This window comes from Lepidochelys olivacea, assembly GCF_965140295.1.
Source record: "Lepidochelys olivacea isolate rLepOli2 genome assembly, chromosome: 14".
NCBI lineage: Eukaryota > Metazoa > Chordata > Testudines > Cheloniidae > Lepidochelys > Lepidochelys olivacea.
The window spans coordinates 15,563,942-15,589,177 of record NC_140424.1 but is presented as its reverse complement, the minus strand read 5'-3'; the positions used below and the strand labels follow the sequence as shown (position 1 = coordinate 15,589,177).

Here is a 25,236-nt window from a genome sequence, read left to right as displayed (position 1 = left end):
CAGTGCTGTTCAACATATTCATAAATGATCTGGAAGGGGATAACCAGTGAGGTGGCAAAGTCTGCATACGATACGAAATTACACAAGATAGTTAAGTCCAAAGTTGACTGCCAAGAGTTACAGAGGGATCTCACAAAACTGGGTCACTGGCCAACAAAATGGTGGATGAAATTCAATGTTGATAAGCGCAAAGTAATGCACATTGGAAAATATAACCTCAACTATACATACAAAATGAGGGGGTCTAAAGTAGCTGTTACTACTCAAGAAAGATCTTGGAGTCATTGTGGACAGTCCTTTGAAACCTGCTCAGTGTTCAGCGGCAGTCAAAAAAGTGAACAGAACGTTAGCAATAATTAGGACAATATCATAATGCACTATATAAATCCATGGTACATCCATACCTTGAATACTATGTACAGTTCTGGTTGCCCCATCCCCAAAAAGATATATTAGAATTGGGAAAGGCACAGAGAAGGGCAACAAAAATGATGAGGGGTGTGGAGCAGCTTCCATAGGAGGAGAGATTAATAAGACTGGGACTGTTCAGTTTAGAAAAAAGACGGCTGAAATGTGGGATATGATAGAGGGCTAAAAAATTATGACTGGTGCGGATGAACTGGGGACAGTGTTAGTCACCCCTTCACATAACACGAAAACTAGCGGTCATCCAATGAAATTAATAGGCAGCAGGTTTAAAACAAACAAAAAGAAGTATTTCTTCACACAACGCACAGTCAACCTGTGGGATTCGTTGCCAGGGGATGTTGTGAATAGCAAAATTATAACTGGGTTCAAAAAAGCAGTAGATCAGTTCATGGAGGGCAGGTCCATCAATGGCTGTTAGCCAAGAGGGTCAGGGACACAACTCCATGCTGCAGGTATCCCTAAACCTCTGACTGCCAGAAGCTGGGACTGGATGCCAGGGGATGGATCACTCAATAATTGCTCTGTTTTGTTCATTCCCTCTGAAGTATCAGGCACTGGCCACTGTTGGAAGACAGGATACTGGGCTAGATGCACCATTGACCATACAGGGTCAGACTATTCTTGTGTTCACACACACGTGCATAAGCAATAGGGGCCAATCAGAGACACCACTTCAAACCAAAGCCAAATGCCCTTTCCAATGGCACATGGCTCCAGGTATAACCCCCTAAAAGGGGTTCGTGTTTGACCACTCAACGAGATGCAGCACATCACATTGGCACACTGGGAACGACTGGCAATTTGTCCTGTGTTTGTACAGCGTTTGACACAATGTGTCCTAGCTCATGACTGGGGCTCCCAGGCACTGCCGCAATCCACACGAAGAATGAAGGCGGACTAACCACGCTAGCACTGGGGACACCCCCAACGCTTGGGTCTGCTCCTCTGCAGGCTGGGGAGCAGCGGCAAGCTGCTCTTTGGCTGGAAGCGCAGCTGCCTCAGTTCAGGCTAAGCCCTTCCCTGAATGAGAGTACGACAGGCAGATGGAGCAATGTGATTGTGGACTCATCAGCCCCCCAGCATGGCTGCATGCAGAGAGTCGCCGCAAGGCAGAGGAGCCAGAACTCTCTGTTGCTAACTCCAAAAATTCAGACGTTAGGAGAGAGTTCCCCCTAAAATATCCCTCCAGCGTGTGAGACTCAAACTTTTGCCATCTATAGTAATGTAATTTCAGCCCCTGCTGCAGGAACTCCCCAGATCCAGGCCCCATCGTGCTAGGCACTGTACAAACATGCTGTACAAGACAGTCCTTGCCTCCAGCTTACAGTCTAGTGCAGGGGTGGCCAACCTGAGCCTGAGAAGGAGCCAGAATTTGCCAACGTACATTGCCAAAGAGCCACAGTAATATCTCAGCAGCCCCCCCATCAGCTCCCCCACCCCACCCCACCGATCAGCGCCTCCCGCTCCTTCCCCGCACCTCCCGAGCAACTGTTTCATGGCATGCAGGAGGCTCGCGGCGGGGGGGGAGTGGGGCAGACCAAGGACAGTGCAGGCTCAGGGGAGGGGGGGCAGGGCCTGTGGCAGAGCCAGGGGTTGAGCAGTGAGCACCCCCCGGCTCATTGGAAAGTTGGCGCCCGTAGCTCCAGCCCCAGAGTCGGTGCCTAGACAAGAGCCGCAAAATAACTTCTGAGGAGCTGCAGGTTGGCCCCCCCGACCTAGTGCAAAACATAGGGGTGCGTCTGTGACATGGCTCATTAAAGCAAACCCATTAAGGGCCACCAAATATCCAGTAGGTGGGAACAACCTTTAACTCCTGCTGAGCTGGGCAGGATTCATACTGGTGGCTGCTCAGTGAAATGCTCCATAACTTATTAGCAATGCCCGGTGGTATCCTGTTCCCTCCAATGCTAATGTTACCCCATGGGGAATGCCCCTGTCCAGCTGGGTGTACTGAATGCCCCTTGGAAAACCACATTCACTCTAGTGCCCCTCTCCTCCCAGTCGCCTCCCCACAAAGGGGCCCAGCAGTTTGGAGACGGTTTTGCTGAGGTGAGCATCTGCAGCAGTGCACTACAAATCTTGTCTGTGCTGTTACCAGGATTCAGAATTCTGATATAGCCCCACGTCCACAAATCCCCTCACTTTTCCCTGCTGCCCTCCCCGCACAGCCCCTTCTCCTCCAACTGCCCGGCACATGGCTCCCTCCTGTCCTCTAACCCTCCACTGCCCCTTTTATCTCCCCCCGACACACTTTATTCCCCTTATCCTGTCCCCAACACATGCACGCTGACCCCTTATTCCCCCCCCCCACTCACCGCCCCTCCATCCCTTTATTCCTTCCCTTGTGCACACACTACGCCAGATTTGCCAGCAAGAAAAAGCAGAGCTCTATCTGCAATTCAGAAGAGCCCAAACTCCCTGAATCTGAACACGGATTTCATAGGTGGCCCATTTTTAACTGGCTCAACCCCAAACTTTGGACACAGATCCACATTTCGCAAAATGGCCCCTGTGTTTATAATGGGCTCAACCCAACCTGTAGCTCTGAACACCTTGGGCCATCTTAGTTGCAAGTTCCCTATGCCCTCTCTGCTGGCACAGTTCATCTTTCCCTGGCTAGCAAGAGGCGGAATGAAAAAGAGCAACCCTTAGAAACCTGGGACAACCTTTGTTAATCCCACAACTCAGACATCATTGCTGCTGTGTGTGTGAGGTAAACACAGCACTTCACATATTTTAATAGGGTAACCCCCTTGCCCCCAAACAACAGCACAACTCTGCAAAACAAACCTGTCTGATCAACCAGTGCCATTTCCAAGCAGCACAAACGAATGAAAATACACGTGTAAAAAACAAAACAAAAAGGAGATACATACAATAAGCATTCCACCTCAATCTGTCCTGTGCCTACCTGTGAGAGAAGCCCTGTGCCTCATTTAACTGTTCCCCTTTGTTAATCAATAGCAAAAAAATTAGAGCAAGCGCCACACTAAAGAACACAGATAAATTAATTCCACAAACCTCATTAGTGCTGTGTCTGATTCAAAGTCCAAATACTCTGCAACAATCCAAATAGCAGTCACCCACACAGCAAGCCAAGAAATTCTTTTGAAGGCAAAAGGGGAATTTCACTGCTTCACTGCCACCAGCAGACGTCCACACTTAGCCTGTTTATTTTATTTTTTGATCCCCTTTCTCTCTTTTCCATTCAGTTGCCAAGTTTAAATCCTCAGGGTGGGCAGGCAGCTCATGAACTTGACATACCTTTGCAGGGATCTCTGTCCCCTCTGATCAAATATTGACTTCTCTTCCTCCTCTTTCTCTTAGAAATGATTCCCTCTGCCTGTCTCTCTCACCAGGGGTGTAAGGGGAGGAGGAGAGAGGGTGAGGATAGCTGTAGTGGGATCCCTTTTCCAGAAAGGGACAGTTTTATTCCAGCTCAGGTAGAGGGTAAGGGGAGGTGCCTGTCACTCAGTCTGGCATTCCTTCAATTTATGCACACCTGTATGGGCAAGAACAGTGAGGTCAGCTAAGCACTCTCTCCCTCCTCCCCACCCACAGGAAAAGGGCTGGGAGCTGAGACATAGCCCAGCCCAGTTACACTTCATGAACAAAGATTTACAGAAGGGATTGTTTGGAGAAGGAGGGGGGTTGTGTCTCAGCCTTTGCTTTAGAAACCCGGACGAGCGCAAAGCCAGACACTTATTTCAGGGCTGAGTGTGCCATCCAGGGCTTACAGCTTTGCACCACCCAGGGGCTGGCCCTAGATTGCTTTGAATTCCCCACCCTCCGTAGTTCCTTCTGTCTGGTAGGAACTTTTCTTCCAGACTTCCTATGCTAGGCAAGCTGAGATAATATTGTATTGCAGAATTCAGGTCCCAGCAGCTCCCTGCAAAAAAAAAAAGGCCAATCAAGTTCCAGCAGGGACAACCATCACCCCTTCCCCATCGCCCCCATCTCTTTTCATGTCTGGCTGACAACAATTAATGGTCAGCATCCTCCATTTGCGTCCTGAATGGGAGAAAAAGCCCTCAGACCTCAAAGGCACTACTGCTAGAAGCAAACCAGGGTTCCCAGGAGCAACATTTCCATGCGGTAGTGTAATCGGGACCCACCCACGTCCCTGATCTGTGCTAAGGCTTAGACGGGCCAAGGCTTTAACACTGTAAGGTGATTCTGGTCCTGGCTGCAGCTCTTGCTGGTTGTCTGATGGTGTGGAGCTTCCAGCTTCTCCCCAAGCCCCACACTTCTAACTAATTAAGTATTCCCCAGCCCAATTAATTATACAACTTCCAGCTACAGCATCGTTTTTGCTCCCTCAGCCCACCTTCTACAGCTCCCTGGGTTCTTCACCCCCCTCTCCCAACCTGGGGTGGGGGGACCTGCGGCAATGGGGTTCCTCTTGCCCCCTTTCCAAGGTGGTGGGGGCAGCTCCAGGAGCGCTTCACTGCTCCGCCTCCCTTCCTCCTGCAGCATCCCTGATTGGCTGCTCTTTCCCCAGAGGCAGGCAAGCGGGGAAGACAGCCAATAAGAGGGGGTTTCCTCTGGGCAGGGCTGGAGCTTCTCCTGTCATTGGGCTACTGGCTCCAGTAGAGGTCAAAATTGCATTACTTGTGAGAAGTAGCTGCGCTACCTGGGCTGAGCTGGGGGAGCACTGAGCATACATGAAAGAGTCTCCCTGCCTGCCCTTGATACCGCTGCCCCAAGGATCACCACCAGCATGCAGGAGCAATGCAGAAAGAGTCTTGCTCTGCCCCGAAGCTGCAGGATGGAGCATGCTCAGTCATCCTTTGGGGACAGTGTAGCCTGGGGCGCTGCATGAGGATGGAACATGTTTAGTGTGGACGGGATCTTTGAAAAATAACATTGCAAACCTCGGAGCCTGTGCGAACTGTGATTGTTCAGAAGCTCATACCTTGGCCAAATTTGGGCAGATATTCACAGGGAGGGCGAAAGGCACATCCCTGCCACTAGGGCCACCCCCCTGCCAAAATTTCAAGTCACTGCTCCAAAGCATGGAGACATTAGAGCTTCTCAGCAAAATGGGTGTAAGAACTTACCATAATCAAAACCATGTCAATTTCCGTAACCTAGGGAAGGGTTGAACCATTTTTACAGAAGCTTCCCAAAAATATTTCAGTCAGAGGCAAACAGGCAGCATGGAAGATTCCTATCTGAATGGTTAAAAGTTGGCAGAGTTATAAGCAACTGAAAACAGGAATCTTCCAATGGGATGTGTTCACAAATTTAACTATAGACATCTCTACTACTGATACCTATTACAATGCATGTGTCATGAGTTCATGTGAGGAAGTAATGGGACTGAGGTTGCAGGGATTACATGGCATAACAGTTTTCTATCATGGAGTCTGAAATGCAGTGGAAGGTGGATTTTATAGGTACTGGAGCCATTTTGGTTTAGTTTAAATGTATATTTCCCTGTGGAATTGGCTGCTTTCCCTATGTAAATAGGGGGATCAGAATTCTATCCTTCTGAATAGTCTATGGGAGGTTCTCTTAAGGTTTACCAAGTCTGGATAATTGGGCACCTAACTCTCCCCTGTACAAGTCTCAAGATTCTGGCCCTTTGCACAGGGATATGAAAGTCATGGGATCTTTGGCCGCTCTGAACAGTGCTGTTCCTAGAGAGCTTTTCTTTCAGAAATGGATGGGATGACAGAGGAAGGTGGTGTTTTAATAACTCTGGGAACAGGCATCCTTTTCTGTGGCTGAACATGGGAGGACTCTGGAGGAACCACTTCTACGGTGAAAATAGTTCATTCCCAGGGCCCATTCAGTCCTTAATTTCTCTGCTGGGATTTCTCAGGGTGCCAATTACTACCACTTAGGTGTGGGGTGTTTTTTTTAATGCCACACCAGCCTGCTCAGTGTCTTGCCTCCTTACACTGTACACCCAGAGTGACAGCCCTTGGATTCTCACTTTGTCAGATCATACCTTGTGTTTCTCTTAGAGAAAAACATTCATTAGCACAACAATAAAACACAAGCCCTCTTTTGCCTTATATGATCAAACAAAATTTTACTGAGGATTTTTTGTAAGAAAAGATCAGTTTTGTACCAGAAGATATGTTGACGAAAACCAACTGGCAGCATCCTTTATAATGTCATCAAGGGAATTTCAGCAGCACGCACTCTGTATCCAGATAAATAAATGTTTTCATTCCAAAATTAGTTATAAACTATAATTATGTATGTAAAGAGCTTAGAATGAAAGGAATTCTCTCTCCTACGTATGTAAGAGTGGAAGTGAGAACAAACACTGATGATCATTAAATGTGGCCACCTCTGGGGTGGGCAGACCGTAGTCAGGTGGACCACAGGCACATGGCACAACAGCAAGAGGACGAGAAATGTTGGCCAAGGGCTGCAGGACAAACCCCTACTCTGGCTTAAGGCCCTATGGGGACTTTAACATCCACACAGAGCTGATAGGACTTTTGGTTTTGTAAAGTCTCAATTAACTGACCTGCAAAGAGAAACCAGGAAGAAACTGTATTTACCTCTCAAAGTTTGAGGGACTTTGATGAATCTGCTGGAATTAGAACCAGCTGCTCCAGGAAGTCTCATTACATCAATGCGGATGCTTTGACCACTAAGAAAGGCTCTCAGCTCTGTCTCTGCCCCCTGCCATGTGTGTACAAGCCACAGCCAACCTAAAGTAAAGGAATCTGAACTTCAGCAGAGTGGATGCTGGATGATTGTTCCTCCAAATTCAAATACAATAGCAATGATGAGCTCCATAAGGCCATCGGGACAGAATTAGAAATTGGGACAAATTGACGTTTAATGGAGAATGCCTACTCCAGGTCCACATCCTTTGTGCTTCTGAGTAGCCTCCTCTCCTTTCTGCCAATTGCTGGGGAACAAGTTTCTCTGACCACAGTTGGTATTCAGAAGCTGTCAGAGCCAAGCTATGGCTTAAATTATATATGGAGGAATGTCAGTGCAATGTTCAATAGAAAAGGTCCAAGACACAAACACACACTCTCCATCTTGGGGGACTTTGAGACAGAGAAAGAGGGAGGGAGGGGAGAGAAAATCCTATTTCTAGGAAACTGCTTCTCCCCCCCATGAATTCTGCAGACCACTGGGCTAATTCAATGCCTCATGCCTTCATCTTTGGACTCAACTAGGATTCTAATGCAGAGAATCTTCCTCCTGATGTTTCAGTCTCTCTTCAGTACTGAGACCACACATGGCTGCTGTACAAAATAAAATAAGTAAGATACAAGATAATCAGTAGGACCCACTTCCTGCTACACACCTAATCACAGCAACTGCACTGGAAGGGGATGTAAAGGCTGATGGAAACCAGGTTCTACTGTAGTGATGTTAGAGCGTTCTCAGCAGAGGGCCCTCAACTGTGCTGTGCCTTAGCACCTGAGATGAGGCTGTATCAGCCTCTTGATACTATTAGGATGGGATGCAAGACATCTATTCCAATAGTAGGGAATGCAAGATCAGCCCCTATTGTGCGCTCTAGTTTAGAATCATCTTAAGTAGAGACTTAAATCTGACAAGAGGAGCAGAGAGATTTGTTCTTTTTTGGAAGACTTAACTTGTTTTAAAGCGATCAGTTTAGTATCCCTAAAGCAAGAGAGACCTTGGGACTGCATATATAAGATTCATAACATCAACTGGCATGAATTATGGAGAGTGGAGTTTGCTTTTGAATGCCAGCAGAGCCCATCAGGTGAATGTAGCCTGGTGGTGTACCTTAGTGCAGAATGCAGTTCTGTCTGCAGTAGCACACAGTTCTCATTCCTTCGGGATGTTTTCCTCTCTCATGTCTTCAGCCGGCTCACTGAATGTTTCAGGCTGGTGGCCTGATGGATCTTAACTTTTCCTCCAGCGATTTTCTTTCCTCTCAAACGAATTAACAATCCTGTCTTTCACATTACAACCCGCATTGGAAGAGTCCCAGAGAGACGCTCTTTGAACCTGAACAAGCAAACTGAAGGTTCCATAAACAAGACACGAGATAAGGGGCTGAATCATCAAGAAAATAATCCTCATGGATCATACAGCATTGAAAAGAAGCACACACACAGCTACCTGGAAATGACTAAGTGTCTAGAGACACTCCTTTTCTGCATGCTTATCAAATAGAAAACTCTCCTATATCAAGCCATAGCCCATGAAGTCTTTACCCAAAGGAACGATCATGCAGACTCATTCAATTATCTGGCTTCCCTGTCCTGGTGAACATTTCATGTCGAGTCAATTTAATGTTCCCATTCAGTGATGCTGATTGGAAGTTACCAGCACTCAGAATTACCCAGATCAGCAATCTGCTCATTGCTGGTTTTTTAAATGGAAAAAAGTGAACATGAGTTTATAATGAGCCATTACAAAAAAAGAGTAATAAAGTCAGGAATCGTATATTTTACAAGTTTCACATTGTTTCCATTGTCCCAGTGATACCACATACACTCCTGAGTCTTGCAATAAAAGGAGAGAAAACAGGAGTTCTAAATGGTCTGTAAACTTTACTGGACTCCAGAATGCCAAAAGTTAGTTGTATGCAATCCTAGAGAGAAGGGAGAACACTATGCTTTTGTAGTAACCACTGGCAAGGAGGGAGCGGCTGGAGAAAGACTATTCATGTGGGGCCAGATCCTCAGCTGGAATAAATCATTGTCGCTCCATTGATTTCACACCAAGGACCTCTCCCGCAGAAAGGATTGCACTTGCGTGGTTTCAGTGTGGGTAGATACATGTCTTATAGCCTCTACACTTGATGTTTCATGGTAAACCAAGGGGTAGCGGTACGGTAAGTTCCTTCAGCTGCAACAGGGGGGCTCCGTAGGGCAAACAAGCACTAAAACAGGGTGGGTCGGTCTTTTGCATGTGCCAGCAGAATGGGCAGAAACTGATAAAGTGGATTGAACATGGCTTCTAAGAAATGAATGAAGCAGCATTGAGATTCTTCATTAAGAGTCCTTCCTTCTGTTGATTTAAGAGTTGCCCTTTTCATCAAAATCTTCTCTCTCCATGTCTAATCAAAGAGAAGACGGCACCTCTCGCCCAGCTGAGGCCCAGATGGGAAACAACAGGCCAAGAGGAGGAATGCAAGAGAAAAGATTTTAAAATTAGAAAGCGGCTAAATATAAAAGCCACACGGAAAGCACAGACTGAATACAGTGATTGAAAACCAGTTTTAAAGAAGGGAAGAAGCCACTTGCAACATGGATCATTTGCCCACATTAGAGTATCTAGGGTCCCTGTGCATAAGATTGTCCTACTGCAAAGAACCCCTTCCCCTCCTCCCCCATTGTAGTGTCTCTTAATGAGTCAGTCTGCATTAATTTGCGAGAAAGGCTGCCACTGCATAATGTAAGGATGCCTCCTAGATATGGCAAGTGAGGGATTTTGAGGCAAAACTAAACTGCTTGTACTAGTAGACTGCTGCGATGGAAGATATGCTATAGAAGGGCAAAGTTATCGGTGTTTTAGCTATTGTAGAAGAGGCCTGGTACACAGCAAGTCTAATTTTCTTTCAGTGCTGGTCTAAACCAGGGGGCCAAGGGAAAGCAAGATTTGTATTACCAGAGGAAGGTGAGAAATTTCCTTGTGAAACCCCAAGTGCTTCAGAAGCAATCAATTTGCAGCAGTTTGTTTACTGGAGAACACAAAAGCATTAAAAGATTTAACAAATGAATAAAAATTAGAAGCCATCAGCCTCTGTGGTTCTTATTTAGAAGAACAGTGAGAAAATCCAATGGCTTGTTAGAAAAAAGACCCTATTTAAAGAGGAACGGCCATAATAAGCAAGGCCAGGCAGTGGAAGATTCCCTGGTTCAAGTTGCAAGTAAGAAAATGCTGGGAAGAACAATGCTGATCCCACTAACAGGGGAAAGAGGGACCTTGCTGGGATCTCACTGCCCATTAGCTGGTTTTGATTATTAACAGCGATTTGCTTTTACACGAGAGAGTCTTGTAACCCCCTCCAGGAAATGCAGTTCTCTCCTGGAAGAGTGACGGCTCTGCCTCCCTCGGCTCACGAATCTGTTGTTCAACTGGAACCCACCCCATCCCCATTTCGTGACCTTCTGGGCACTCTGCAAGGGACATCTATTTGATGGGTTTTTCTGCAGAGATCTGAGTGCTTGCTTCCCATGACGACAACGGGGTGGGAAGAAGTTTCTATAGGTGTCTGGCTGAATTACTGTTGAAATGATTACTCCAATGCTGCTGGGATTTGACTGCACGCTCAATGGTGGGTAGGGGCCTAAGGCCTTGGTGAAGTGGATTTTTAATTTTAGAGTAACCCCACAATGTTGGCATTGCATATAAAATAGACAAAGGGATTGGCAGCAACAGGATAAAAGCAATAGCCTCAGGCTCCGCTATTTTAGGCTTTGAGGTGGAGCCAGCAAAGACTGCTCAACCTGCTTAGGTTAGAGGCCACATCTTGAGAACACTAAATGAAGCCCAGAGCAAAATCTCGCACCCTTATAACAACAAAGCACCTGATACAGAAACAGGGAGGGAGAGATCTCTTGACAGCAAGAGGCAGCATGCAGAGTCAGTCAAAAACCAACACGTACAGGCTTGGAGGCAGGAAAATCTTCAAAAGCAAAGCTGACACAGCGCAGAGTCTTCCAGAGATGACTTCATTCACCTGATCTATCAAGGTCTAAAAAACCCAGTGACTGGCCTGCCTTGGTATACCCAAGGCCTTTGAATACATGGCTTTGGGCTAAGATAAACCCATGCAAACACAAGGAGCACATGCTTAGAGGGCAGGGAGACTTGAAGCCCAGAGAAGAATGAAGGAGCCACAGATGATGAATCGTACTAGCTATATCCCTCAAAGAGAGAAAATGGGAGCAGAGGCTGATTTAATTGTCAGTGTATGGAAACAGTTTCCCCTGGGGAGAAGGGGTTAGGGAGCTGGCTGCAGCCTTTGTGAAAAGGCTCAAATGACTGCTAGCGTACCATTGGGATGAAGAATGTTTCAGCCCTAGGTAATCAGTTCACATCAGACCAAGTTGGCAGTGACTGAAACTATTGCCATTTAAATGGGATTTTGGTGGCCTACAAGGAGTGAATGTGTTTCAGTCCAAGCTAGTTCCCTAGAAGGGTGTGAATGCGTTCCAAAAGGCAGCCTCCTTTGTTGACAGCATCAGCAGACACGAACGATCAAATGGACTGTAGGAACCAAAACGTGCTCCCAAAGATAGATCACATCTAAAGCACTTTGGCAGGGAAGCTTGCATTGTGGCTGGCATATTTCATCAGCACTACGTCATAGGACTGCAGTAGCAACACTATTGTTACTAGCTACTGAGGTACTTTTGTTATAAACCCTACTTTTAAAAGGATGTTAGCTCCTGGGAAAATCGTACGGCTGAAATTTCAAGTGCCCATTCATAGGTTAAGAACCTTTTTATATTAAAATGACTATTAAAAAAATCAGCTACTGCCCATAGACAATAGCTAGTTTTCCTCCAATTATGTCACTGTGCTGGTGTATGGAGCGCCAGCTCAATAGGTGCAAACTTGTTTATCTAGAGAGCTAGAGCCTAAAATAAATACATCCATGTTTAGGTCAGCTCATTTAACATTAACTTTGACAAAAAGGAACGAACATGTTTCCTATGCACAGTGCAGAGGAAAGAGATTTCTAGCCCATGTGAATGTGAGCTGTACAAATGACTGCCCTGACACTGGGGGGGGGGGGGGAGGGGGAGGGCGCGGCTTGGAATTATTACAGATGCTACAGGGAGAGAGGAGAAGCAGGAACATGGGAAGAGGAAGGGTGTGGTGGACAGGAAGTCTATGATGACTAAGACATTTACAAAAAAAATGAAAATAATGATCAGCACACTCTGTGTAGTGAGTGATTCATCTCCCAAACCTTTCAGTAGTCACACTGGGTGACTGGTGTGTTTAAGTGCTGGGGAGCAGGCTTGGTACAGGAGAGTCCAGCTTCACATGGGCATTGGCAACAACACTAACCTCTTTCCAGCTTTCCACCATAACAGTCCCCTTTTCCTGCCACAAATCTGTTTCCTGGTGGCTTCTCAGCTAGGTTTAGTTTTGCATTTTCAGAAGCCCACTAGCAAAGAGGGCTTTATTAGAATAAAATATAGAATAATAGAATATTAAGAATAATACTAGCTCTCTCTGCTATCAGTGGTATGGAGAGGTGTTTGTATAAAAAAACCACAAGAATGACAGCCCATTAGCTGTGACATTTTGAACCAACTGCACCACTCATACGTGAGCCACTTACATGTAAACTCATCTGAACCGATAAGTAGTCCTTCTGGGATTGGGTTTCCACCACACCTGCCTCTGAGACAGCCACCTGTCCTAAACGGATAATGGACCAATAAAAAATTAAAGCAGATCTACACTTATACCCGTGTGGCTTAAGTGTCTTCACAGATCAAACTAACAAACATAAAATAAGGATGATCAAGCCTCCTGGTTTAGGGCATACATTGGACAGATGCAGGAGTCAGGAAGGAGTTCCCACCATCAGAGTGTGAAGCACTGGGCAATAGACCTTATGGAGGATATCAGGTGGCATGATATAGACTAGATTGGCTAATGGTCTGATCCAATGTGAATAGGATTTGCCATTCATCAGGCACAGGGTGGTCACACAATTATCAGAACTGCACAAAGTCATCTTTTCCATCACAAGTGATGCTGATGTTTGGGCTTATTTGATGTTTTTCATGGTAAGCCGAACTGGTCTTTACCAGGTGGTTACACCCTCAGTGTTTCCATAATGAAAGTCAAACTGTAATAGGAAGTAAATACACAAGCCGCAGTAGCTGGTACCACTGCTAACTCTCGTGTTACTGACAGCATATTGCCCCTTCACATTCCAGTGAGAAGATAAAATGTACATTCACATTCTCACACTCAACATCTCACAGCCTGCTCCTGACAAACATACTTCAAGGATGCAGTTAGTTTACAGAGCAGTAGGCTCCCCTCTGTTTATGACACTCTTCCCTCCCGGATTTACAGGATAAAGTCGCTGATGCTAGAGCAGCATCTTCTGTGCCACCGGAGGCTCATGAAATACAAAGCAACATTTAATTGCCATCATTCTGCAGAATGGGAGTTAGAGGAAGCTGTGCCACTACATTTGCTTTGCGTCCTGTTTCAGTGTTTCACTTTCAGCCAAACTGTTTGGCACACTTAAAACCATCTACATTCACACCACACACACACTTTGACAGGACTGCTCCTCTCGGTCTTAAACTCTAGGTAGCCCCTGTCCAGAGAGCCATTCCACCTCAGAGTGGAGTTAACAAGACACCTGCCATAGTTAGTGGGAATCAAGTCAGCAACTCTGTGCAGGGTTCTTACTTCAGTAAGAATGAACAGAAAAGCCACACCACCAACCATCCTCACATCAACTCATTCAGGTTTCACTTCCTTGGTATATCTGTAGTGCCACAATCCTATCAGTGCTCCAGTGGACCCCTGAATATTCCAGATAGACCAAACCTGACATTTGTCAAAACGATTAGGAAGAAAGCCTCTTCTAAGTATATCAAATGCAAGACAGACCCATTCTCCCTCCCTCCCTACAAATTTAAGTTATAAATATATTTTAGGCAAGCTAGAACTTAAAGCAACATGAAATCCAGAGAAAACTTACTTTTTGCGGATCTATTAACCCCCTCTCTCGTCCCAATTTTTACCTCAATACAATCTGCAACATCTGGAATATTGAAGCTGAAGGGAATTGGTATTTATTAATGCTGAGTTAGCAATCAAGTGCACTAAAAACTATCCTACAGGGACTGGTACAACAAACAATTTAGTAGTGATTTCTTCAAACAATTACAGCAGTGTAAATTATTCCATCCACCCACCCATATTAAATAGTATTTCACTGGCTTTCTAGTTGATTTTGGGCAAGTCACTTCACCTCCTGGTAAAGTATTTTGAGAACTATGGATGAAAAGGATTCTACAAAACACCTATGTATTATTAGGGGCTGACTTCTGGTAAAATTAAGAAAAACTGACGCAAGTTTACAATCATAATTTTAAGAACAGTTGAGGTATCAATCCTAGAAAATGGGTTTTATAATGAAAGAGCTGAGAAATTCTTTAAAAAAGGATATAAACACAAAGTATTTCCAGAAAATAGAATTTTGTCTGTTGATTGAGACCAAATATGTTTCCATGATTTCTTAAAATTCCACAGGGGAAAGTTTTAAAGGAAACACTTCCCTGCAGCATTTGCAACCCAGGTATCAACACTAGAAGTGAAAATGATTTTTTCATTAGCTGGTCAGAGAAATGCACATAGTAAGATATGAAAAGGACACAGGAATTTTTAAATTTCCCATTTTTATAATGAAGAATTTTTAGTAACATAGGTAAGAAGGTCCCCCCCCCAATAAAATTTAAGTTGACAGTATCCTTTTCACTACAGTGGAGCAAAGAGCACTGCTGTGTGTTTGACAGTATAAGTCCCTACATTATACATAGACACCATAGGCTTCTACATTAGGAACACTTTCCTCTGACGATCTGGTATCTGATCTTATTCCATGGTGACAAAATTGCTCTCAGCAGCTCTCTCCAAATGCACGTTCTGACTTCACAAATGTGACACCTACAGTCCAGGTTCTGCACAGGGGGTCTCCATCTCTGTAAGAGGCTAGCAAAACCTGACTATTTCACTATTTTATATCCAAAAATTCCAATGCTTTTTAAACACTTGATTACTGAAATAAAAGCTACATGGATATTTACGTAGGTTACAGATGTGAATACCAATTGCAAAGAAATGAGTCTAAATTCATACATGTAGATTATACACTCACATCTCAGCTATGCTTACGAGCAAGGATGCTGATCAGCCTTCTGTGTGAATTCTCTTGAGGCAGAGCGTGTGTACGTGGGGGAGACCAAGTCATAGGGCAACAACCTTTAAAGCGTGGCCTGAGATGCAAGGGAATGACTGACATTTTCCCATTTTTTTTTAAAATTCAGATTTCCAGTAAGGATAAGACTCTCCAAGCCATAAAAGTAACAATACAGCACTTAAATGAGCTAACATTTACAAGCTGACACATTGCATACCACTGTCCTTCAGCACACTACAGAGTGACTTGTTATTCCAGCAGTGACATGGGATTGAGAAACTCCTTTCTATGAAGGTCAGTCCTGTGTGCACACACCTGATATTCCTGCTTCCCCCACTTTCCTTAATGGGGTTAGCGGGGAGCATGTTGGATCTGTTTTCAAGTCTTGCCATTTTGTATTGAGCGAATAAGAGTGGTCCTCTCCTTGTCCCCTTCAAAGGATGGTGCCTTCAATGAGAATTTAGTCTGGAAGCCCAGGTCAAGTCTCAATGCACTTGTCACTGCTTTGCTTTTTTCACTATGGTGCCAACAGCAGAGATAACTGTGGTTTTGGAGCCGCTTGCGCTGGTGGTTACTGTGACAACAGCTGGCAACGTTGCAGTCGTGGTGAGGATGGTGGGCTGAGCTATTGTTGTTACCGGGATGGCGGAGTCCCACTTACTCTTTCTCTTTTGAGCATCTGATTTGGAATAACCAAGAGAGACTAGTGTTAACATTTACAGACATTGATATTAATGATCCCCCTCCTTCTCAACCCTCAAAGTGCCATTGCCCAAGTGGACAGTATCTCCTCACCCCCTAGCTGAGGCAAGTGGAACTTTTGGTCAGGAAGTGTTGAGTATAAACCTACTGGAACTTTGAACCCTCAAAGGCAAAACTGAAGAATCCGTACTGTTTATGCCCCTGACCTCCTAGAAAAGTGACATGAGATTCACTCTCTCCCCCAACACCAAAGTAGGTTTGGTTTGGACAGAAAACATGGATCTCCCTATTCTATTAGCCCAGGGGTTCTCAAACTGGGGATTGGGACCCATCAGGGGGTCGTGAGGTTATTACATGGGGGGTCGAGAGCTGTCAGCCTTCACCCCAAACCCTGCGTTGCCTCCAGCATTTATAATGGTGTTAAATATATTAAAAAGCATTTTTCATTTTTAAGGGGGGTGTGTGTCACACTCAGAGGCTTGCTATGTGAAAGGGGTCACCAATACAAAAGTTTGAGAACCACTGCATTAGCATGAGGTACAGCACGAACTGTTAAGAGTCATTATCCAAATTACAACATCAAGTTGTTCATCTCCGCTTTTCCCAACCCCCTCCTCAGGATCTGGGGAAAGACCTGTCAAAAGATACTCTCATCAACATACAGCAACAAAGTCCATTAACCCTGGCACAAAGAAATCCTTCCCTACCCGAAGCTACTGCCAAGCCTTCCTACCAGGAAAACAGACCAGCAACCCCCAATCCCAGATAACTAATACTGGTAACACCAAGGCTACCAACTCCTGGCAATCTGCTTTCTTTGGGCTGGTCTACACTACCGCTTAAGTCGATGTAACTTGAGTTACTCAGGCATCCCCTCCACCAGCAATGTAAGTCACATCGACCCAAGTGCTGTCCACACAGGTGCTATGTCAGCAGGAGATGCTCTCCAGCCGACACAGCTTCCGCCTGTGGAGGTGGAGTAATTATGCGGACGGGAGAGCGGTCTCCTGTTGGCATAGCTTGTCTTCACCAGATGCGTTACAGTGGTGCAGCTGCGCCAGTGTTGCCCAGTAGCGTAGACTTGTCTTTTGTGTCAAGGGGATGGAGAACAAAAGGGAACTTCTACGGTTTCTGGGTAGCATGAGAGGCAATTCCCACAATTACGATGCAATCTAAGTTTGAGGTCATCGCGTGTATTTACCTCCAAGGGCAGTGCTGACTGTTGTGGTAGTGGTGGATGAAGCATTTGTTGTTGTGCCCTTCTTAGTGCCAGTCACAAACTCGATCTAGAAGGGGGGTCGGGGGGGGGAGAGAAAGAAAAGAACAGATGTTAATATTTACGTCTTCTTCCCTCACTACACAGTTCTTCTTTAGATCCAGAATGTAGCAAGGTATAGAAGAGAATGTAGGCAAGGTAATATTTTTTTATTGAACCAACCTCTGTAATAAAAAGATATCACCTCACCTACTTTGTGTCTCATACATCCTGGGACAAAGACTGCTACAACACCTCAGCAAACAAAGGATACAAATATTTATTGGGCCAGTCCGCTTAACATTATGGTGTTGGGGAGAGAAAACACATATGGTCCTCACTCCAAGTACTCCAAAACGGATCAGTTATAACCATTATGAAGATGTGTAAATATGAAGATTCTCCACATGTAGACAGATCAAAAACTTTGGTACCCTCCTTAACGGACAGATCAGGACTAGGATCCTGGTCAGTACAGACATATTCTTACAAATCATTTCTTCAATGAGAAGCTAAGATGAAAAATAAAAGCTGTCTTAGAATGCAAGTCCCCACACGCATGGTTTACAGAGACTGCGCCACAGAAAGAAACCTAGCAACAAGAGCCACAACAGTCTGCAATCACATACCTATAAGTCTACAGTGAAGGGAAATGAGGGGGGATAGTCACAGGTGACTGTACTGCTGTGCATAAAGCAAAACAAAAGGCAAACAAAGAGAAGGCTATTAAAAAAGTTTGCTGCAAAAATGTACTTGTTGTCAAAAAAGCATTCTACAAATCTGAAGCGAAATTTTGTTAATTAACTCTTTGGATATGATTTCCTAATGCCAGCCACTAATCCAAGTGCCTCACCATTTGGTGGGGGTGTGGGTGATGTGAAGTGCTCCAGAGCTATATGGTGTTTTAAATGCATTGACTCAATTTCCTAACAAGCCAAGACATTTTCAGGTATCGAGGGGTTGATATGGGTCTAGATATAGTCAAAGAGGTAATGAGAGAAAACAGAAGTCAGGCCTGAGTTCAGTGTGACTTGCTGGGCAAATTAAGCTACATTAGGCTGTGACACTAGAGGCATAGTGTGAAGACTAAGGAGATAGTAGTTATTTACAGAGTATTGTTTATCTTGTATTTGGAATAATGGGTGCAGTTATGCATGCTCTGATTTAAGAACATTGACAGAACTGGACAGGACTCAAGGAGCAAAGGCAACTGGGCCTAGAGAGAAACTGACCTACAAGGAAAGGCCAAAAACCTAAATCTTGTACAGTCTGGCAAAGAAATGAATAAGGGGAAGATGCCAGAACCGTCTAAAAATACCTCATGGTCAATACATGGGGTAGTACATGGAGGAACATGAAGCAATGGAATGAATTCCAGCAAAGAATGAATAAAGGCTGGGAGATGGATCTCTAAATTCCATAATTCTTGATTTATTACCTTTGTGCGCTCCTTCTTGGCCTTTTCCAGTTTGTCCATTTCAATCTTCTGTGCTTTGGCTAAAAAAGGTTGGTACAAGAAATTATAAAAAGCAGGAGATTTACAAAAGCAGCAATTCATCTCCACAACTGTCCCCTCCCTCTCCAATCAATGGACAAGGTCCCACATACAGAAAACTATTGAATCAGCTGTGAAATAAAAAACTTTCTATCAAGGCAACATTCCACTTATAATTTCTTCAGCCTCTTCACTGCAACCAGAGCCTGCTTGTATCTCAGACCAAAAATTTTAAGGGAGGGACTTTCCAAACTAATGGAAACTCAGGAAGTTCTAGGTCTGTCCAGCCAAACTGGACTAGTGCCTAACCAGAATGCGGCCGGCATATTCTGACTTTCCGTTCATTTAAACGGGTGTTCAGTTAAAATACAGTTGCTAAAGTTCCAGCATGATTCAGTAGCACTGATAAAAGGGATAACAGCTGTAGGAGTGATCAGAAAGAATTGAAAGAAAGATATCCTTAAGATTACCTAGCGCCTCATAGTAGGAGTCCTCAGACCACCCATGAGGGTCAAACATGTCCTGAGAGAAAAAGTTTAACATTATTTCAGAACTTGTTTGAACAGCACGACATACAAAACACTTCATCATATACTTCTTTTAAAGTACCACAAGGAAGAGTGGGAAATATTCAGTACAGCTCTAATTTCCCCTCTCCTGTATCCCAATCAGACATAAAAAGGTTCAGATGCAGTGCAGCTGTAGCTGCATTGGTCCTAGAATATTAGAGAGTCAAGATGGGTGAAATAATATCTTTTATTGGACCAACAGAAGTCATGCCATTTCAGTGAGTGACAGAGGCACTAAATAGTTCTCATTGCAAGTTGACACTTGTTTCCCAAATTTGTGCCTCCTGAAAGACTGACAGGCCAAAATAGAATTTTACCTATACCACAACAAAACTCCAAATTAGCTGTCCACAGCCACAGAATTCGAAGTCTATATCACAAAGCTACAGCTACTGGGGTTCACTGTTACACAAAGCACATTTTATTTCAATGCAACTGGAGATCAAACTCCAGACAGATCTCTAGCTGACTAGTTCTGTCATCAGCCCTGACGTCTGAAGCCTTAAATGACCTGCCTGAGAAAGAGGACAAAACTGATGAGAGCTTCATGCACCCACCCCATCTCCCATTAAATCTTTCACCCTTCTTACCTTGGGATAATTCGTACCAAGTTCGTCGATTGCACAAAACTGGATCAGCTTTTCATAGATGCTGAGACAGAAGAACAATCATTAGTTTATTTCTAGCTTTCCCCATTCTTTCTTCAAGATTAAGATCATCGGGTTTGTTGGTACAAAGAGGCTGGTGCTCCATTTCAATGGCCCAGGTGAAGAATCACCAAAAAGAGTAACATTCTGAAGACCCATGACCACCACCACAATATGCAAAACATATCATAAACCCTGGTTATTCCTCCCCTCAACTAGAGATTCCTCTCCTAACCCAAAACATACCATCCACAGAATCGTACCTGAAGCCCTACACACCTGCTTTTAAAATCTGTGTTTTAGTTGTGGTTACATGGATCTCAGAGAATCTCAAGCACACTCATTTCTGAGATGTTTTTCTAGATCCTCTTGAAGATTTCATGAGCAGTAACAGCGTCTATTGCTCGACATCCCCAATTTCTGATACGGCTCTAATGGCAAGGAGGATGACTCTTGGGATTAGCTTTCCTGCAGAGTTGTAACCTCAAAGGGAAAACTCACCTGGGATTACGAAATTCCTTCTTCCTCTGAATGATGTAGTTCATGTCCATGCCCTCTTTCATCTTCCTATCGTACAACTTTTGAATCTTATCCTAGATAAAAAAGAAACAGTGTAAGAGTCAACACCAAGTAGTAACACACAGGTAGGAGATATTCAATATGCACAAACATGGTTGTCTTATTTCTGCATAGTTAAACCCCAAATGGCCCTCTCCCACCTTAGAACAGTAATTTTTCAGAGACAGGAAGGCCGAAGCAGGCACATCATCTGGGCTAATCTGCAGTGACATTGACTCTTCTCAGACTCAATCAAAGATCACTCTTACCTTCCTGCATAATCCACTATACAGTGTGGGCTATCAAGGAGTATTCCAGCACAACGCAGGGAGTATTCCAGTAAAACCTGAACTGCTTGGGAAAGGCAACTTAAACAGATTCAGAAGGTTGGAAATACTGGATATAATTACCTTCCAAAAAGGAAGGCCTTGATTTAAAGAAAATTGCATCTGTTTTGCTCAGCAGGGCAGCATAAAAGATCGAAACACACTCCCTACTGTCTGACATGGAGCATAGAAAGCAGAAGAGGGAAGATGCATTTTCAACCCTGAATAACCAAAGTTAGAGTTATTTGGTAGGTTTTAAACTGCAATCGATATCTGAATCTTGCATGAGAGGAAGTCGTCCTGCTGCTAAGCAAGGTCGTTTGTGACACTACCGCTATGGAAACTTACTTATAAAGCTAAAGTAAGTTACAGGAAGTGAAATTCCAGAGACTTTACAATAGAAAGTTAAGATTTTGTGGCTGAAACCCAAAACTTGGAGGCAGGAGATACAGATTCATATTCCCTGCTTTGCCACCGACCTCCTGTGTGACCTTGGGCAAGTCACTTAACCTCTCAGGTCTCAGTTTCCCTTTGTGTAAAATGGGGATAATACATCCCCAACTCAAGGTGGTCCCTTCCAGCTCTGCATTTCTGTGATTCTATGTGTAGCAAATTTCACTGCAGTTTACACAAAGTAGCAAGATCCTTGGATGAAAAGTCAAGTACCATCAGGTATAAAATTGCTATTTCCTCAATTAAAGTTAAGCTTTTAGGCTAAGTTCTACACAGACAGTTATTACCCTATTAACATGTCCGAAGGAGGCACCATTTTGAGAGAACAGTTGCAACAGTCACTGAAAATTCAGCCTCTAAAATCTGAAGTGTTGATAGCACCACCAAGACGGAGTCCTCATATTTAGAATCTGGGACTTCCACAAAGCAAAGAACTGGCGGGTCACTTGAAAGTAGGAAAGAATCTCCAAATCTCCACTTTGCATAGAGCTTTTCAAGATACAGCATATTAGAGAGATAAATTGACCAATGGAAGGAAGAGATACCAATGGAATAAAGGACAGTTTATTTCTAAAGCTCCAAAGTATGTCAGGCCCCCTTACAGAACTGAAAAGTGTTTTAGTTGTGCTATTTGCAAAAACCAGTTTGCTCTGCTTGCAAAACTGGAGTCTCCATTCTTTAAGGTGGTTTGGGGTAGACATATTCCACACAGGGTGGAGACAGCTGAGAAAGGAAATGGATCGGTCTTAATTTATCAGATCTTCGCACCAGCTTACTGCATTCCTCAGACCCATGCACTCTTACTCATTCACTGATGTTACACCACTAAAATCTCTTGCAGTACAAAACAAAACTAATGGGTGCGTCAGGTACACTGCACAAAGAGGATGCATTCTGAACTGTGATTCAAAACAACTTGCTAACTATTACAGGGTTGTAACTCAACTTTTGGATGTTTCCCCACAACAGTTCTTCACCACTGTGCCATCTTAAATTGCCCACCATTATTAAACCTATTAGCAGATGGCAGGAAACGGCAGCCTTCATTTACCTTCCCCCAATCTATGGCATGCAAGAATGGGGACCATTATTAAGTAATATTTGAGGTATTCTTCAACTTGTTCCAGGGAATAACAGTTTTGATACACGAAGGGGCTACTACACATTTCTATGGTCAGGTCTCCCAGATACACATATGAGTAGAGGCTTGGAAGGATGAGATTTATCAGCAAATGGCAATAAACAGATTTCACCATACATACACAAGCCCATGAAAAATATATTTCCAATGATAATCAAAATTTACAAATAGGCAAAGAAAGAAAAATGCGGCTTGAGAACTTTAGAGTTTGATTTAGGACAATTTACTTTGTATATTCTGACATGATGTTGACAATTTGTGTTTTAATGGTTATAAAGCTTTAACTTTTTGTATCTCGAAGTCTATTGTCATTAAATAAGTACTGTCTGACCCCACCCCCAATTCCCCACAACTGTGAAACTTTAAATAGATAAAAATAGAATGCTTAAAAATATTAAAGTTTGTCAAAATTGTATTTTTTTTTTTTACAAAAATCAAATTCTGCTATGCCTACATATGCACCAAACCCTTTGGCATGGAGTTAAGTTGATGACAGAACCTCACCTACTAATATGATAAAAGACTGCATTAGCATCAGATTCAAACAAGCCACTCTTCCTCAGAAGGTAGCATTAGCAGCAATTATACAATTGTATGTGTTCTCCTGTCTCCCCACTAAATCCAGCTCCATATCGGCCTCAGAAAGGAAGAAAAGCTGGGTGAGGAAATCTCTTTTTATTGGACCAACTTTTGCGTGGCTCGGACTCCCTCACCAACAGAGCTCTTATTCAGCTATGGGAAAGGTACCCCCAGCATCACAGCAAAACGCAGGAGGGTCCCAGAGCCTGGGTTCCAGCCCAAGCCCAAATGTCTACAGAGCAATTAAACAGCCCTGTAGCCTGAGCCCAAATCAGCTGACACGGGCCACCAGTGGGTGTTTAATTGCAGTGTGTACATACCCGTAGAGTTAAAGAACCCTGGGAAATATGCTACAGTTAGATGGGAGAGCTCTTACCAAGTATGGAACCCAAGCAAAAATGGTAGTTTCTCAATTTAGAACAGAACCCACTACTTCTGAATTTCAGCACAGCACTGGCCAAGACAAAAAGATGTGGGCTGTGGTATGCATTCACACACTATCCATTTATTATTCCTGGGTAGTTCTGGAAGCAGGGCAAGAGTCCCACAATTTTTTTGTTTGCATAGTACATTTCTCCATCTAGTTAGAAATGGAGAGTTAATTCAGTTTCTTTGAAAAAACTTAAAAGCAGCTAAGGTGATAAATACAGTTCCTTTCTATTCAATGAACATGTCATTTTGCCCAGTGTTGGGTGAAAGACCTTACTGTAGTGCTCACATTGAAGTGTGGCAAGCATGCTGGGGAACCTTTACACGGCATTTGACTTGTATGAGATTGAGGAAAAATATTTCTCAGATGGTTTGGATTCTGTGGGAATCTTTTGCTGCATTTTACCAGCTCTTAGGATGTTTGGTCAACTGGTTAACTGAAATTTCAGACAAATCCTGAGAGATGACAAACTGAAAGAGGGGTTGTACCTACCTGTAAGTGGTTGGAACACCTGCCTGGGGGTTCTGGAGGGATTTTGATCTCATCTGGAGACATATTTCTTACTCGCTCTGAAAAGGAAGCTGCAATGAAAGATCAGGACATGAGATCTGGCACCACTGCAAGCAGTTTTAAGCTGACAAGTCATGAAAACTCATTTTACACCCTCACTGGCACTATTCTGTCGTTTTGAGGATTCAGGATTGGCAAAATGGGGAGGAAGCTGCAAGTCAGCACCCAAAAAAATTTGGCAATTTTGAGCAAGGGGCTCAGGACTAGAAGTTTTGCAAGACTACAAAATAATTGGTGTGCACAGTTTGGTGCAGAAGTGAAGCATAGTGCATAGGGTGGTTTGCAGTGCTGGGATAGAATAATGCCTTTTGAACAGCTTTTGTTCCTGTACTTGCAGAGCCATTTCTCTCTGATTTACCCCCCACTCCCCAAAAAAGCAAACTGCTAGCCACTTTAGAATAGAAGGGGCAATAGATAAAGTTGGAAAATGACCTGCCTTTCACAACGCTTCACTTCTGCACCAAACTGTGCACACCAATTACTTTGTAGTCTTGCGTTGAAAGATTCAGATAATGTGTTGTCTGTAGCCAGTCTTCCCCCTGCCCTTTAGCATATAATCCCACGAAGAGTATCATACTGTGAAACTGAAGAACCAAAAGGACGAAAAACCTAAACTAGGCCAGATTATGGTCTGTTAGTTTTGGAAGAAACCAAATTTGGACTCTGCTTATTTCAGGACAGCATGTTTACATTGAAATGATGCAGGCTGAAAACAGGTACACATCTCCAACAGTTGCCAGGAGTTACCACTCACCGCTTCCATCCTCAGTTTAAAGTTAATATTTTCTTAACAGACGCTTTGATTTCTACTTATGGGGTCAGATTACTACTAGAAAGAGCAAATCATTCAGTGAGACTGATGACAGAGCAGTACAGGTTTGACACATTGTTCCACAGCTAATTTTTAATGCTAGTGACCACCAGTATGGTATCTGTGCGCTTTACACATTTGAAACCTCTGTAAGGCAGAACACCAGGCTCCCATGTAATCTGCAGCTCTACCTTTCAGCTAGGAAACCAAGATTGAATCAGCTGGGAATGCCTGGGCAAAGAGGTGTCTCACAGCAGATTCTGAAAGTGGCCAAGTTTGCACTTTATCTTGTTTCCACAGGGAACAGATTCCAGAGTCATGGACTTCCTAATGAAAATACTTTCCACCAGCACCCACAAGTTATGTCACTCTTGAGACATTCACATTTGTGCTTCCACA

At 44.0% G+C, this 25,236-nt stretch overlaps 2 protein-coding genes across 8 annotated transcripts in view; both read right to left on the bottom strand.

The window, feature by feature from the left end:
• Nucleotides 1-3,920, bottom strand: part of ITGB4 (integrin subunit beta 4) — a 58,033-nt gene extending 54,113 nt beyond the window's left edge. For 3 of the 4 annotated variants that reach the window (XM_084647210.1, XM_084647212.1, XM_084647213.1), the window contains exon 1: nt 3,451-3,920. In XM_084647210.1, coding sequence (XP_084503336.1) covers nt 3,451-3,455 — 5 coding nt within the window. In that variant the 5' untranslated portion in view covers nt 3,456-3,920. The remainder of the gene's footprint in view (nt 1-3,450) is intronic. The other variant, XM_084647211.1, reaches the window with a different exon arrangement.
• A 10,843-nt stretch (nt 3,921-14,763) lies between these two features.
• Nucleotides 14,764-25,236, bottom strand: part of SAP30BP (SAP30 binding protein) — a 54,458-nt gene continuing 43,985 nt past the window's right edge. For all 4 annotated transcript variants that reach the window (XM_084646560.1, XM_084646562.1, XM_084646561.1 and 1 more), the window contains 7 exons: nt 23,949-24,037; nt 20,471-20,562; nt 19,913-19,973; nt 19,224-19,275; nt 18,697-18,755; nt 17,205-17,289; nt 14,764-15,980 (listed from right to left, as the gene is read on the bottom strand). In XM_084646560.1, the coding sequence (XP_084502686.1) occupies nt 15,799-15,980; nt 17,205-17,289; nt 18,697-18,755; nt 19,224-19,275; nt 19,913-19,973; nt 20,471-20,562; nt 23,949-24,037 (620 nt within the window). In that variant the 3' untranslated portion in view covers nt 14,764-15,798. The remainder of the gene's footprint in view (nt 15,981-17,204; nt 17,290-18,696; nt 18,756-19,223; nt 19,276-19,912; nt 19,974-20,470; nt 20,563-23,948; nt 24,038-25,236) is intronic.